The following is a 17,519-nucleotide window of genomic DNA, read 5'->3' as shown; positions in this document are numbered from 1 at the left end:
ATAGTTTATTATTTACCTAGTTTTATTTTAAATTGACGGTTTTTGAAAAATTTTCTTGTCCAAACGAATACTATCTGCAGGGTAACTTATCCCCGAATCAATATTAATTTTACTAATTTCATATTCTGATTATTAGGTTTCTTGTTCCGTGATTGGGGTCAACATATGGTCGATTTTAAGCCAGTTTTGGAGCAGAAGTTAAATTCGAAGGACTACGTTAATTCTTGGCGGAAATCTCAATATGACAAGGTAACATTAGAGGATTGTATGAGAGACTTTCAGACGTCTGTCGTGCTCTCAAGAGTTTGGCTCCAAATGATGCAAAGTATCATATATCGAGTAAAATATTCAAAGAATGAGGAACAAAAAGAGTGTTAGTCGGAAGGCAGATCCAGGCAAAAAAGCTTAGAAAAATAAGGCCAAGCAGAAGAAGATTTTCAGACGACTGTTATTGTTTGTCAGCATTTATAACTCCTAACAAAATTCTACAATTTCAACAGCATCAATCAATATCATTCGTGTCTTCTCTGTTCTACGTAATATTGGTGAAATCAACCATACCTCACTGGTATAACTAAAGCCATTAAACCTATCAATCTACAACTCCAAACAAATATAGAGTAACGAATTCTGTCAATTCGTATTAAAGCAAATTAAACAAATTCAACACTTATTTTCAGAATGAAACTGAATCAGTAACGCTCCGCTTGATTTGCCTCAACCCGGCAGTGGTGTTCAAGGATCTGGACATAGCGAGGAGCATCATAATAGCGTCAGGGACCCTCGCGCCCATTAAGACCTTCACGTCGGAGCTCGGAACCGACTTCTCCCTCACCGCCAGCCCGAGACATATCATTTCTGACGACAGGGTCTGTTGAGCAATTCTCATTTAAATTATGTATTTAATTTCACTGTTCTGCAAGAAAGCCAGCGCTTCTAAAACTACATATCATTACGTTTATAGAATTTTGTATGAAATAAAAAGCTTTTTATCTTGCTAATATAATTCAACATGTTCAATGTTGTCCGTGCTAAAAATGGGTGTTCCACAGGGATCAAACTTAGGACTTTTACTTTTTCTAATATGTATAAATGATCTGCCATTGTAAGTTTATTATAAAAAATTGTGATAGTGTTTTATGCTTATAATACATCGCTTAGTTTTAAAATTGATAAAAATTAAGACGTGAATGGTGCCTTATCGTGATTAAGACTATTTAAAACAAGCAACTTAATTTTAAACACCAAACGTTAGCGCCATAATCTTCTTAGGGATAAATTTGCAGTTAAAAACTTCAGTGGAATTTCCAATGGTTATTCCTGTAGTAAAACTCCTCAGGTGTGGGTTGGGTCGGTGTGCGTGGGCCCGGGCGGCACTCGGCTGGAGTTGACGCGCGAGGGGCAGCGCCGCGCCGCCGTGCAGGACGAGCTCGGCCGCGTGCTGCTCGTGGCGTGCGGGCGCGCGCCGCACGGCGTGCTGTGCTTCCTGCCCTCCTACGAGCTCATCGACACGCTCGTGACAAGGTGACAGTTGACAGCTCGGCCGCGTGCTGCTCGTGGCGTGCGGGCGCGCGCCGCACGGCGTGCTGTGCTTCCTGCCCTCCTACGAGCTCATCGACACGCTCGTGACAAGGTGACAGTTGACAGCTCGGCCGCGTGCTGCTCGTGGCGTGCGGGCGCGCGCCGCACGGCGTGCTGTGCTTCCTGCCCTCCTACGAGCTCATCGACACGCTCGTGACAAGGTGACAGTTGACAGCTCGGCCGCGTGCTGCTCGTGGCGTGCGGGCGCGCGCCGCACGGCGTGCTGTGCTTCCTGCCCTCCTACGAGCTCATCGACACGCTCGTGACAAGGTGACAGTTGACAGCTCGGCCGCGTGCTGCTCGTGGCGTGCGGGCGCGCGCCGCACGGCGTGCTGTGCTTCCTGCCCTCCTACGAGCTCATCGACACGCTCGTGACAAGGTGACAGTTGACAGCTCGGCCGCGTGCTGCTCGTGGCGTGCGGGCGCGCGCCGCACGGCGTGCTGTGCTTCCTGCCCTCCTACGAGCTCATCGACACGCTCGTGACAAGGTGACAGTTGACAAAATCGGAAAATGGAAAATGACATGGACATTTAAACTGGGAAGGGCCTTCACTAGTTTCTTCCCTCCTAGTTTATGCACGCCGCTCAGATTCTGACTGTTTCTGCAATCGTTTATTTTTATTTTTCCTGTTTTTGCTTTCTTACACGCACATCGCTCGTTTGTTTAATGAGGCTGTATCTCTGTCCACTGGTATATTAGTATTAGTACAATATAGGGAGTCTATAGAGGGTCTATTATGTACCTACTAACCCGTAAAATAAAATATCTTTCCTAGTGATGAAAGCTACCAAGCGAATAAAATTTTTAATGAATTTTATATATTTCTAGGTGGAAGACCACAAAATTATGGGAACAACTCATAAAATTAAAAGACGTGATTATCGAAAGTAAAAATGCAAAAGACCACGAAAGTAATATGAAGGTGAGATAGAAAAATATATCTTCTTCTTCTCTTCTATATATATACCACCACCACCACGGACCACGGAAGGTTTTTAAACACAAAAAAAAAATACTATTAACTTTTGACAGAGCGAAGTCTATCTGGGCAGCTAGTTTTTTTAATAATTTTCATATACAATATGGCAGCTCTGTGGACCTACTGTCTGTAGATCTATCTCTGTAATACTGTAGCTTTTACTTTATTTAACAAGTGACATAGAATTATCAAAATTAATATAACTCGCCCTTCTTTTTATCCTCTTTTACACTACAACACTGTCTATTTAACTATTGCTCTATTAACAATCATTGCAGTTTAACCTACCACTCCCTACCACTAGGGATTAACGGATATACATGTCTAAGAACATCCGAACTCAAGAGACGTGCAGGGTTTGCTATTGTTCTTTCTTCAACGTAATAATAATTTAAGCGTTAACGCTAGAATTTAATAATATATTCCTTAAGACAAATCTCAGACCATAAGCTTTATGTCTCTCTCACCCCCTCCACGTCGGCTCTCATGTCGTGTAATGTCATCTCATCTCATATTCTCGTGTAGCACTTCTACTCTCGCGCGGAGTGTTCCGGCGCCCTTCTTCTGGCCGTGTACCGCGGAAAGGCGGCCGAGGGAATGGACTTCAAGGACCGGCAGGCGCGCGCCATAGTCGCGGTGAGACACCTTTTCTCTACCTTACAGTCTTGTTGGGATAACGCGATAGTGTTTGCTCTGCGATTTCCAGCGTTTTATTTCAAGTCTGCCTTTGGGGATGTGTATAAGGTTAAATAGTTATTAAACGTCAGAAACAAAAAATTCTTGCCAAATAAGGTACAAATAATTAACAATTACAGTATTGACGTTTTGAAGAGCTAAATCACCTACAACACATCTGGGCAAATTAGAACGAGACATTTGCGTACACATAATTGTCAGCTCAAACACTTACTGAATGATGTGTTCCTCCTTTCTTACTAATACTTTGTATACTAATTTTTGTTTACAAACATTCTTATGATCTTAGGTCGGGATCCCATTTCCAAACATCGGAGACATAGCCATTAAAGGGAAAATGGAATACAATGATAGATATTCGCGCGAAAAAAACATACTTGGAGGTCACGAGTGGTTAAAAATTCAGGCATACAGGCAAGTTAATTTAAAATAATATTTTACTTTTCTTTTTTTATTTGTTTGAACTTATGACAATTACAAGTTCTGAAAAAATAAATATATATATTTGACACACGACTGTTCCTGAGGTATCCAATGAATACATTTGATTAAACCTTTTGATGACAATAGACTGATAGGTTTACCACATACATTCCTTATATAATATATGTATATATACAATTATACATAAATCATTACAAATGTCACCATCGGGCGGGAATAGGGGCGGCAAGCGGGTTAACTGCCAAGTGCAAACAACTCGGTCTGAAATGAAATATGTACTCGTTGCTCTATATATGAATTGCCATGATTCTCTATTTACTCAAAAAATATATATTAATTTAGTACGCCATATTTAGAGTCTGTGGATAAGTGTGTGTACTGACACAGCGCCTTCTATTTTTCTTATCGCTTCCCAGTTGCGTGAGCCTCGTCAATACACCGATATTTTTATTACTTACTAGCGGACCCGGCAGACGTTGTCCTGCCCGGAAAACAGCTACCAAATTTGATAGCTCACATACCCATAGCAGCGCCACCTAACGGGTCCAATTGAGATAAAAACTAACATATCTTCCAAGTTAGACAAAATTACAGATGCTTACAAAATTTGATAAAAATTGATTCAGTAGTTTCGGAGTTAATACCAATAGCAGCGCCACCTATCGGGTCCAATTAAGATAAAAAGTACCCTATCTCCCAAGTTGGACCAAATTACAAAACGTTTGTATGCGAAAAAGAAAAAGGCTGTTTTTAGGGTTTTCACGGAAATTATTCGAATTTTACTCGCCGTAAAAACCATCATTGGACATCAACGAACATTTTTAAAAAAGAATTGGTAAAATTATCCAGGCGTTGTTGAGTTATACGCTTACGAACACATTTTACGATTCATTTTTATATATAAGACTAGCGACCCGCCCCGGCTTCGACAGGTGCAATGCTGATACTAAATATACTACAGAATGTCTTTATTTATAGTATGAAGCTAGCTTATAGCATGGTTATTAACATAATAACAAAAGCATTCAAATATGCGTCGTTAGATTACACGTTGTTACAGAATGCGTTGAGGAAATAAAGGTTCACTGCTCGTTTCCCGTAGGTGATAGCGTGATAATTTGTAGCCTATATGTTGACCCAACTTCTTAATAATATTCGTGCCAAATTTGAAGTAAATCCATGCAGTACTTTTTGAGTTTATCCCGGACATACATACAGACAAACAGACAAAAATTCTAAAAACTACATTTTTGGCTTCGGTATCGATTGTAGATCACACCCAAAGTATTCTTTTAAAAAAATATTCAATGTACAGTTTTGACTTTCCTACCATTTTATTATAATTAGGTATAGATTATTCGATACAGATGTTCGGAAAGGAAATTGTTTACCGACTCATTCGTACTAGTTCTCGCTTGTATTCGCCTCGCACTTATATTCAGCATGCTTTATCCCTCTTGCATTCATCTTCTGTCACACGAAGCTTGGGTTCCATCTATAATAATTACACTACGATATCAATACGTCGATTTTATTTACGATAAAATAGTGCTGTTATTTCAAATGCCTTTGAAATAATTGTGTTTGCTCACAAACGAAAAAAAAACCGACTTCAATTACATCGACGAGTAATACAACGTAGATCGACGAAAAAATAGTCAAGTAACTACGCGTTATCAAAGATTACTCAAAAAGTAGTTATCAGATCTCAATAAAATTTATATGTGACCACATGACAAACATCAGCTTTCGATTAAATTATAAATTATTAAAATCGGTACACCCAGTAAAGTAAGTTATTGCGGAAGTAAGTAAGTTATTGCGGATTTTCAAGAGTTTCCCTCGATTTCTCTGGGATCCCGTCATCAGATCCTGGTTTCCTTATCATGTTACTAAGCTAGGGATATTTTCTTTCCAACAAAAAAAGAATTATCAAAATCGGTACACCCAGTAGAAAGTTATGTGGTATAATATAACGTAGGTCGACGAAAAAAGCGTCAAGTAAAAACGCGTTATTAGATATAACTCGAAAAGTAGTTGTTAGATCTCAAATAAATTTAAATGGGACCAATTGGCACACACCACCTTTCGATTAAAACAAAATTTGTCGAAATCGGTCTACCCGGTCAAAAGTTCTGATGTAACATACATAAAAAAAATACAGTCGAATTGAGAACCTCCTCCTTTTTTTGAAGTCGGTTAAAAACAGCATCAATACACATAGACAACAAATCTTTTTTAGGGCTCTTAACCAGGCTGTGGGGCGATGTGTAAGGCATAAGGATGACTGGGGCGCCGTGCTTCTGGTGGACAGCCGTCTCGCGGAGCAAGACGCGCGACAGAACCTGCCCACTTGGGTGAAGGGCGCCGTGAGTACTCTCATTTGCGTACTTATTTTACTAATTTGTTATGTATCCCAAAAATTTTAAGACTTCATCATCCTTTCGTACTTTTTGATAACTTGTGTGGGCTATTGAAATAAAATTTTCGAATTGCAACTCTAAATAAACATTTAAAAGATTTTTTTTTTATAAAAGTATGTAATTAAATAAAAACAATATTAAGAATATTATACTTTAACATCATTCAATGAAATAAATCTTTGTTTGCAGCTGGAAAGGAACAGCAATCCCACTTTCGAGAGTCTACAGGACTTTTTTAAAAGAATGTCATTAGAAGATAAATAATTTTTTTATTAATGATTTGTTTTTAATCTGCTGATAAAATGTGCCTCTTATTGTGATACTCTATCAAGAAATTTGTGTGATTTATATAATTCATTTTTATAGGGATATTTTATAATAAAAATCATGTCTAAAATTAGTTTGTTTTATTCATTGTGTATGTATATATAAGTCTCACGCTACATTTTTTCGAGACCTGTAACAAAAACAAATTAAATATAAGCACAATAAATTTATAATAAAAACTTTTGATACGCTAGAAAACATTGCTATCTTCGTTCATTCTTATCGTCTAACTAAAGATTTTATGATAAGTCGGTAGAGTCTACAAAGTCATCATTAATACAGAATTGTACTTAAGATGTTGAATCTTTGGAGAGAGTCAGCTCATTCTTGTAAAGTTTAAAAAATTCAATACATTTATGCTTTTATTATAACTAATGAGGTACAAACCTATGCGTGCAATCTACAAAACGCTCGTGTCTCTTGAGATGTGAGATATGAGGAAAAGCCTGCTTGCAAATCTCGCAGACAAATGGACGCTCGCCCGTGTGATATCTGTGAAAACATGTAACTTTTTACTTAAGTCTTTGAAGTTTGCACGTGTCTATCGATTTATATAATACTTATTTTTAACAAACACTTTACCGAACTCTTAAATTAAAATGTTTACCTTTTATGGACGACGAGATCACATTTCTTGTAGAACTTTCTACTGCAGTCTTTCGCATCACACACGTAGGGAGTTAAATGTTCGTGGTCTCTCTCGATGTGGTTCTTCAGCTGTAAACCGAAATATACAATCATCATTACATTTTCGTGACCATTGGTAGCTAGTACAATTCTCTATCATACATAAGTACTGAGGACTGATTTTGTCGGGAATTCACTGGCAGATAGCTGATGTAATAAGGAATAACTTGGCTACTTTTATTTCAGAAATTTATTTATTGTGCAACTCTGCGAACAAAACAATATATTTTTTTTAATTCCACGCGGACGGAGTCGCGGGTACAGCTAGTTATTCATAAAAATTGTCACGCTGGTAAGGAAAACGACTGTTCGTAGAGAAGGCCAAGAGAAGGTAGGAGAAAAATACCCAGATCCTCCTGAGTTAGGAGTAGTAAAATACTAAAACAAGATGAAGAGATCGGCATTAGCTACACTATACTTTGTTCTGGTAACAATAAGAGAAACAAGAAAGGATGGACACTATGTACATTTTGCTCATTATTACAAAAAAAAAAAAAATTGCTAATCACTAGCGTAGAGTGGTGTAGTAGCGTTGCGCAACCTCGCGGTGTTTTTAGACCGTGGAGCGAAGTGTAGTGTACTGTAGAATGTAGTGTAGAATGTAGTGTAGTGTAGAATGTAGTGTTGTGTAGAATGTAGTGTAGTGTAGACTGTAGTGTAGTGTAGTGTAGACTGTAGTGTAGTGTAGACTGTAGTGTAGTGTAGTGTAGACTGTAGTGTAGTGTAGTGTAGAATGTAGTGCGGTGTAGAATGTAGTGTAGTGCGGCGCTCACCATCCAGGCGGCGGCGAAGGTGCGCGCGCACTGCGAGCAGGCGTGCGCGGGGCGGACGCGCGGCTCGTGCGCCGCCGCGCGGTGCTTGTTGAGCGTGGAGCGGTAGCTGAAACGTTCTCCGCACACGCCGCACACGTGTCTCCGTAGCGCCGCCGAATGTGTCGCTGCCGGACGATAAGAAAGAGTAAGCGGCGAACAACTGAAGTCTAATTTAATTTCTCTTTCAGTATTAGAGCTTGCTAGAGTGACGACTAGCAATGTATAATTTTAAAAAGTAGACACTTTTTGTTAACAAAAATAATTTAAAACGAGATCAATCATACCTATATGTGATTTGTAGTTATCTTTCTTTTTAAATATTTTATGACACGTCGAACAAATGTAGAGCACTTGCTTCTTGCCCTTTGTTTTCGCTCTGTTTTCTTTGTCATTAACTTTAGATTCACTTAGCTCCATAGATTGTTCCTCGATTTTAATTTTTATTGGTTTAGAATTGTTACTTTCAGCTTGTGTCTGAAATTCATTATCAGACACGGTTTTTTCTGTTTGAGCTGTTTCCTCGTCCTTGTCGTTAACAACTCCCATTCCTATATTTAACATATCAGTCAACTGCTCAGCGTCTATTTCACTATTTAAACTAATAATAAACATATCATCATCTTCCGTTGATATATACTGTACACTATTTTCACCGATCAACTGGTTAAGGTTTGCAGCTAAATTAGTGCTGGCTTCCAAATCAACATCACTTTCAAATATAGTTGCACATTCATTAACAGAAACTGGAGGATGAATAGTTTCAGTTGGTTTGGTGCTGATATCTTCCACATTTAAGAGGTCATCTGGTAGATGTTCGGCTTTAACATGACACAATGCATTCATTAAATCCTGATCTACGCTTCTACCTCCATCCGCAAAGTCGAATAATATTTCACCATTTTTGTCATTTTCATAATCTATATCATTCGGATTTAAGGTGTGATTATTATGAAAACTATCAAAGTCTAAATCATTGTATAAAAATTCGTCATCCAATATGTGTAACTGATTCATTTCCTTGAGGAATTCGATCTGCATGAGGTTATCGTAAGTGTTGACATCTGGGAGGTTTTGTTGATTATTGTAATTATGCAGGACTTCAACCTCTTGCTGGGATGACATTCTCATGTAATCGTCTTCAGCCGATAGAATATCATCAACAATATTGTCCTCCGTTCTACATGTATCAATGTTCATTTGGCATGTTTTATCATCTTTATGGACATCATTACTTGGATTAGTGTGTTGTCTTTATAAACATAAAAAAAATATCAATTCAATTAATAAATTAATAAATTAAATAAATTTTTACTTATTCTAATGTTTTTTACATAACATACACTTTTACATAACATAACACAAACATACTTTTGTATGTTTTACGAATACAGTATTATAATAAATCTGAAATAATGCTTGAGAATAAATTCAAACAAATTAAATACTTCAAGACTAGAATTTTAAACACATGTTACAATAAAAAACAAAACATACATCAAAATAAATACAAGTGAACTGAAATACCTCACACAATGTTCCAACAATGCACTTTTGTATTGAAAAGTAGCACCACATATTCTACAATAATTCTTCCTGGTTTTGTCTTGATTAACGTTACTAACACTTGCAATGTTAAAGAGTACACAATTTTTTTGATGTCGTTTTAATGATGCTATCTGAAACGAACCACAATTATTGCACAAAATATATATTAATTGGTAATTGAGCAGATACACATAATATTTTGAGTTGACCCTAAAAACTTAGTCAAGTTTAGTTTCAAAGGACTTTATCTTGGGTATATTTTAGGTATTATACTAAGAGATATGAGAAAGAATACAAATAATAGACAACTTTTTTTATCTATGTATGTTTCCTCTCTGCAGAATCTACATTTTGAATTGGTAATAGTTGCTTTTACAAATTTTATCATTTACACATTTCACTAACTTTATAATTTCATAAAAACTTTTGAGTCAAAACTTTAATGTCTTCTAACTCATTATCAATACAATATACTAGAACAATATTACTCTATTATATATCAATATTCAAATACTAAAATCAGAATCATCAATTTTTTTTTGCCTCATTTGTAAAATGACAATTTAAAAGTACTTTATCGGGTTGAATAGTTATTTTTTATTTTAATATTGAACTAGCGACCCGCTCCGGCTTCGCACGGGTATAAAATATAATTATAGCCTATATCATTCACTGAAAAAATGATTAAAATCGATCCAGTAATTTCGATTTATTCATTACTGCCCGTGGCCCGCTCGCGTTAACTTTAGAGTAAAAGCCGGCCGGAACCGCCGCGAACGCTACGTACCGCAATTTTTAAATCTGTAATACCTTCGAAAATATTCATTTAAATCATATGCTGTAAAGGGACATATAGATCTATATTAAATCAACAATGTATTTATGGTATTTAATTAGATAAGGATTAATGCTGTATTGGTTAAAATCGTTTTGAAAATTAGCCATTATTTGTCGTAAAAAGTAAATGACAAAAAAATGTTATTGTGGGATATCCATAAGAGATAGACATACACCATAGCGGAGTTTTCTGTAGACCTTTTTAATGTGTACAATACTTAATACATTATTTTGATAAATCTCGTAGGGTTCAGCCTGCGTTTGCAATTTAAGCGAAAAAAATAATAATTATTTACGACATAACATTAGAAAACTCAAAAATAACAGTATTTCTTCACTATTTAATGGATGTTATTATACATATAAACCTTCCTCTTGAATCAATCTATCTATTAAAAAGAACCGCATCAAAATCCGTTGCGTAGTTTTAAAGATTTAAGCGTACATACATGTGCAGGGACAGAGAAAGCGACTTTGTTTTATACTATGTAGTGATTTTTAATACACAAATCAACACTAACCTGTGTAAACCTCCCATGGCACCCTGAACAACTAAAAGGTTTGTCTTTAGTGTGAAGCAACATGTGTCTGTTTAAATTGGATTTATGGTTGAATTTCTTATCACAACATGGGCAGGCATGACGCTTGACATCTGAAATCCACTGAAAACTGAAAACCTAGTCAAGTTTTAACTGAGGCAGAGCACAGAAGAAAACATCCTGCTTAAATCTGGAACAGCTTAATCGGGAAAATACCTCGATCTTACAGAAAATTACAGCTAAATAATACTGCTTTCAAGCAGTGTTGTGTTCCTGTAGTAAGTGAGGTGACCAGAGCTCTTGGGGGGAATTATGGGTACAGTTGGCAACATGCTTGAGATGCTTTTAGTGTTGCAGACATCTATAACCTATAGTAATCGTTTACCATCGGCCATACACTTGTTTGCTGTCCTAGTTCTACAAAAAAAAAATTTCATTTTTTTCATTAAACAATTATTTTGAAAGGCAATTTAATATTTCTGTTCCAAACTTATTATATTCAATTAATAATATGAACAAGTATTTTTAAAATGTTGTTAATAATAAATTTATAAAGTCATTCTTACCACTGTGTAAATCTTTGTGTTTCTTTAAGTCTGACGGCTTTTGGAATGATTTCTCACATTGGTCGCATTTGTGAGGTCTTAAAATACACATAATTACACATTATTTAACAAATTTTAAATGAATTATTTAAAGCTCAAGAGTCTGTTTGGTTGAACATACTAATCTCAGAAACTACTGGTTTATAATTAAAAAATTATTTTTACTTACATTGCCTACTTATCGAGAAAAGCTATATAACATAAATATATAACCGATGGAACCTGACATCAATGAATTCCAAAAACAGAGAAAGTTATTTGATACCATAACATTTGGGATAACATGCAGTATTTCTATATGAATAAAGTAGTTTCAGTATAGTCTATAATATATTACAGACAAGTGCAGGGTACCTGTAGTCTAAATGTTTAGCAAACAGATGTTGTTGTAAACGCCAGAGAGCCTCAAAAGCCATAGAACACTGAGGGCACTTCCAAACACGAGCTAGAGGCTTATGTGTTAAACTGTGCTTCATGAGAGCTTGTTTCGTAGCGAACTTCTGATTTGGGCATCTGTCTGTATTAATGTTGTAAATATAACTTTAACAAATATAAAGTTTGACATAACAATGAGAATATTGGAAAAAAAATGTTAATTTTATTTATTAACCATTCTTTTGAATATTAGTGTAGCTAACTAGTATAATATAAAAGTATGCTAGTAATTTTTAATTATATTTGTATTAATAAAATCTTCATACCACAAATCCACAAATTATCCTTGGAATGTACTCGCAAATGACCATAATACTTTTTTGCATTATCAAATCTCTTTTGACAAATCTCACAATGCAAAGTCGTAGGGCCATTCAAATCAGGCTCTTCAAGAGGGCCATCAGATGATAAAAATTGTGCAAGAACATCGTCCGCAGCCAACAGAGCACTTTGCGAAGGAAGCTCATTTTGAAAGTCATAATCGCATTCTGGAACTTTTTTATGAAATACTAAATCTGTTGTCTCAGAATCCACAAACTGAAACGTATCGTAGTTGTTTTAATTCTAATATTGATATACAAAAATTATTTCATAAGAGGTATATTGAAACCTTACTGGTAGACTGAAAAATGACATGGTGGTCTCCATTTTATTATAATTTCTTAACTATATTAAATATATTTGATGCTTTGCATTGTTTACATATTAATTATTTTATATTTCAGTACATTTGTATTACAACAAACAAAAGTTATGATCGTAAATCGTAAACCTCGTAGATTAGGCATGTGATCTGAAATTCTGAAATCGATTAATTGAATAATCGATTCCTCGGACCAATGAATTGATTTTTAGTCGATATGTTATACTGAATCGATTCAGTGAATTGATATTTCACCGTTGAAAATCAACATTCGATTTTTTCTGTTTTGGTAAAAACCATAAAATTATTTACAATTAGCTGTATGTACTCATAATATTACGGTGTTGCCGATTAGAGGGTTAATTACTCAAAAACTCGCGTAATACTATTTCTTGTATCCACTTTCTCAGTTCATTCACTATCTAATCTTCATATTTTCTCTTTCTGTTTGCTATCGCTCACTCATCTACACATCATTCTTTCTCTGTACACCCTCATCTCATGACAATATACTCTCAAAAAAAACTCAAATACCAAACAAAAAATTATTTACAAAACAGAATTATTGAACCAATGATTGATTTCAGTCAGTAGAGCTTTCACTGCTTCCTTAAATCTTCAACCGAGACCGCTAAAGTAAGTAACTTATATATATTCTTTCTGTACCCGACTGGTTGTTGAATATCTATTGTAAATGGAGTCAGTGTTTTTTACAGGCATTATTATTTCTAATTCTTGTAAATGTTCGAATGCTTTGAGTATAACCAGCCTCGGTACTGTTTGGTTTGGTGAGTGTGTGTTCGAGATTTCGTATATCTCCAGATGAAGAAAAGAAATAAATTAACCTCAAATAGTGTTTGTTATGTGTTCCTGTGATGAGTAAGGTCGGCAACGACCAAGCTTTCATAGGCTATGATATTTTTTTTGGTATCGCAGGGGAACCCATATACGGCTGATATCCAGGATGCCCAGGTAAGCAGTCCTAGACCGTATGTCGGCTTCAGTACTTGGGGGTGCAATACCGACCAAAACCCCTGCTTTAATTGTAGGGTCCCGGATCTGCAGGCAACAGGATCCCTCCAGCGACAGGCTGGCCTCGGCGAAAAGGCCAGACTCTCTTCCATGAGGACTGTCCAGCTTACCTCTGAACAATCCCGACGACGCCGTGTCTAGCAGGACCGGGTTCCCATCCCAGCCCGACACGGGCACATGGGCGTTACTGGAGCTGCATTAAGTAGCGCCTCCTACGCACCCCCGTTCGTCTCCTGCGGACGGAGGCCTAGTCGGCGGCCTCCTCTCTCATCCGCTCGCCATTCTCCTTCTGGGACATTATTGTCTCGCAGAAGGAGATCATCGCCTTCCAGGACTCACTGTCGCCGAGCATCGCGGTGATGAGGCTCGGCAGTGACAAGTCCCCTCCGAGGACTGTCGTCAGATTGTGACGCAGCGCCGCCCATCTTGGGCACACCTCAAAGGTTTGCTGGGCCAATTCCACTGCCGCACCACAATCGTGACATCCAGATAGGCTATGATAACCACTTATCACCAGGACCATAAACTTATGTAGTATTTAAAAAAATAGCAATACTAAACTATACTAATAGTATAAATAGAAAATTTGGATGTTCATGGGCTGTCCATCAAATATCTGCATACCGTGCATCAAAGATATCACCAAAGACAATTCCAGTATAGACAGAGATTGAAGTAATTTTACTCTGTGTCCGGGAGATACCGCGTTGTCTATTATTGATGATATGTCATTCACTTCTATGTGTGGCTTGGATGGGGATAGTTTCGATACTATTTGGAGGTGAAAAATAATGAATAATAATAAAAAAATTAAACCACAAATAGTATAATAATATCTGTATATACACAGCTGAGCAGATTTTAGTAGTTTTTTCCATGATGATTAAGAAGAATGATAAGGAGAAGAAGATTATTTCCCTTGGTGGGATATCCCTTAGTAAGGTATTCTTCTTCTTCAAGAACTCTAACGCTTAACCTAACTATAAGGCTCTTCGCTGTTTGTCGCTTTGTTTAGTATAGTGGTACTTACTTAGTGAGATATTTATCCTTTGTAATTTACACTAAAACAGCATCACTTACCAGAACATCTTTAAACAATTGTTCATCAAGAGCATAATAACAAAATTTCTCCTAATCAATCAATTTCAGTTTAAAGAAAAGATTTTGAAATATTGAATAAGTTCATTTGTTAGCTGCTGCGACCATTTTAGATCCTAGATTTAAAAAAGAAAATGCTTTGCTGACTATGTAACCTATTCTCGAGCAATAAATAGAATAAATACTTCAATTTTAGATATTAAAATTAAATCACAGCAACAACTTCCACAAAATAATAGTAAAGAATTTGACGCAATAGAAGGGACTAATATGGAAAAAGGAATTTGAGATTTTCATAAGTTACTTTTAAAACAGCAACTCTCTGGACTGGAAAGTCAGAACTTAAACGAAAAATTTAAACATTATTTATCACAGGCAGTTGTGCACCTAAATTATGATCCCAGAAACTACTGGCAAGAACAAAAAAAAACTCTATTTATAACCATGTTCATTCAATAACCGTGATTTATATGAGTATTGTGGGATCATGTGTTCCCTGTGAGTACCTTTTGTCAATTGCTGGCAACATCGCAAGTGATGAGCGGAACTGCTTGGATCCTAGTAGACTTGATAGACTGTTGTTTTAAAAAAGCTTAGATATTAAGCATTGGGAACTATAAGCTATAGTATGTAGAAAAAACGTGGCATATTAAAAAAAAAACACACCCTGGCCACTTCAAAGACGCGCAATCTTGTTTATTTGTTTTTTTTTTATAATATTACCATACTCTGATTCCGATTCTTCCCAATATCTGTTAAAATCGCCGACTTTTGTCAATGTTTCTAACAAGATTTATGTTGCCGAGTATTTATATTGTCCTAAATTCTAATTGTGTTTTCAGACGTAGTTATTGGATTAATTAAGGTTTTGCATTGGTTTTAATATTATTTATATTTAAATCTTAGTATTCTTCATTCTCTCGACATGGTCAAACCATCTGAGCATACCTTTCTCAATTTTTGTCACTACATCTTCTTACAGACCACAACGTTTCCTTATCTCACTTATCATGTCACTCAGTTTAACTTCTCTCATACTTCTTAACGCTTTCATCTCAACTGCATTTATTCTGCTTTCATGTTTCTTCTGCCATACCCAACTTTCACTTCCATACATGAGTTTCGGAACCAACACCCCCCTCATGCACAGCCAATCGAGCCTTGTTAGACATCCTCCGACTGCTCATAAAGGAGTGCAAAGCTCCATTCACCCAGTTTCCTGCATTCACTCTTCTTTCAATTTCACTCTCACACTTTCCTTCTCTTGTAAACTTTGAACCCAGATACACAAACTCATTCACCTGTTCAATTTGTTCATCTCTAATCACGATATTGCAGTCTGTCACTGCCTCATTTCTTTCGAACTTCAGCACTTTCGTCTTTTTTACATTCATCTTCGGTCCCTTTCTTACAAAAGCTCCACTCATAGCAGTTACCATCTCCTGCAACTCCTCGGCTGAAGACGCAAGTAATACTTGGTTATCAGCATAGAGAAGACATTTGACGAGTAACTCATTCATTCTCAACCCACTTTCACTCTCTTTTAAATCTGTCAAACAATTGTCCATGAACAGATTAAACAGCCACGGTGACGCTACACATCCCTGTCTAACACCTTTTTCGATATTTAACCATTCAGTGTATGCCCCGTTTATCCTCACACAAGCACTAGAATCCCTATAAAGAGATTACAATGCTCGTATGAGGACACTGCTCACACTGTTCACGGACAATGACCACAATTCATCCCTCATTACTCTATTATAGGCCTTTTTTAAATCCATGAACGCGTAATAGACATTTTTGTTTTTAGCCAAACCCTTTTCGGCTATGCACCGCAAAGAAAAGACCTGATCCGTACATCCCATTCCCTTTCTAAATCCCGCTTGTGCATTCCATACTTTTTCTTCTGCTTCATTCACAACCCTTTCAATCACCTTTTTTGCATACAATTTATGACGAGGCTGAGGAGGCTTATGGCTCGGTAATTTATGCAGTCCTGCCATGACCCTTTTCCCTGGTACAATGGGACAATTACGACTTTGCACCAATCTCCCGGTACTTGCCCATTTCGCCAGCACAAATTGAAAAGGCGGTACAGCTGGCTAGCCACTATGCCATGTCCAGCTTTCAGTATTTCGATGGTAATCCTGTCATACCCTGCAGCCTTATCTAATCTTCTACTTTTCAACGCTTTCACTATTTTATCCATGCTTATCTCACTGTCATCACCATTTATACTCTCTTCCATGGAAGGTGCCGTATGTTGTACCTGCACTTTCTCTCTTTCAAAATACTCTTTTCATCTCTTTAACACATATTCATCTCCTTTTATAATGCTCCCATCTTGATTTCTGATTGTATTCAGTTTCGAGGTAGAGATTTTTCCTCTAGCAGTTTTGATGGATTTCCAGAAAAACTTGATGTTTGACTGGAAATCTTCAGTGAGCCTTCTATCAAAATCATCATTTCGTTCTTCTTTCTTTCTAGACACAACTTCTTTCACTGCTAATTTCAATCTTTTATACTTCGTTCTGGCTTCCTTTATCTCGTCATCCGTTGCCTTTTGAACTTCTTGGTTAGCTTACTAACAGATACATTTAGAAAATAAATGTCTTCTTTTATACCTGATCTTATACTCTGATATGGTAATAAAAATAATTTTACTATCGAATTCCCTGAACTAAAAAGTACCTTATATTACTGATGAAATCCCAGAAATTGTTTATTATGGTATCTTTCTTGTTTTTCATAAAATGGTTTTCTTTTTACATTGTAAATACATACTTAAAAAAATTGATTTTTCAGAAATCGATCTTTTGGCTTTTGATTTTT

The 17,519-nt window shown here is 36.6% G+C and overlaps 2 protein-coding genes across 2 annotated transcripts; one reads left to right on the top strand and one right to left on the bottom strand.

Annotated features, from left to right (window-relative positions):
• Positions 1-1,903: 1,903 nt before the first annotated feature.
• Positions 1,904-6,521, top strand: LOC123663457 (Fanconi anemia group J protein homolog). The gene is made up of 6 exons (XM_045598138.1): positions 1,904-2,069; positions 2,411-2,504; positions 3,087-3,197; positions 3,547-3,671; positions 5,944-6,070; positions 6,314-6,521. Exons 2-6 carry the CDS (start codon positions 2,499-2,501, stop codon positions 6,386-6,388), a joined length of 444 nt encoding a protein of 147 aa, XP_045454094.1. The 5' UTR covers positions 1,904-2,069; positions 2,411-2,498; the 3' UTR covers positions 6,389-6,521.
• Positions 6,517-16,935, bottom strand: LOC123663248 (zinc finger protein 107-like). Its single transcript, XM_045597937.1, has 11 exons — positions 16,798-16,935; positions 12,178-12,448; positions 11,831-11,993; positions 11,438-11,514; positions 10,854-10,984; positions 9,475-9,626; positions 8,235-9,199; positions 7,912-8,075; positions 7,059-7,168; positions 6,839-6,943; positions 6,517-6,581 (listed from the first exon to the last, which is right to left on the bottom strand). The coding sequence occupies exons 1-11, from the start codon at positions 16,933-16,935 to the stop codon at positions 6,560-6,562; spliced, it is 2,298 nt and encodes a 765-aa protein (XP_045453893.1). The 3' UTR covers positions 6,517-6,559.
• Between the last annotated feature and the right edge of the window lie 584 nt (positions 16,936-17,519).

This window comes from Melitaea cinxia, chromosome 20 (assembly GCF_905220565.1).
Source record: "Melitaea cinxia chromosome 20, ilMelCinx1.1, whole genome shotgun sequence".
Taxonomy (NCBI): domain Eukaryota; kingdom Metazoa; phylum Arthropoda; class Insecta; order Lepidoptera; family Nymphalidae; genus Melitaea; species Melitaea cinxia.
This window is presented reverse-complemented; position numbering and strand designations above follow the sequence as displayed.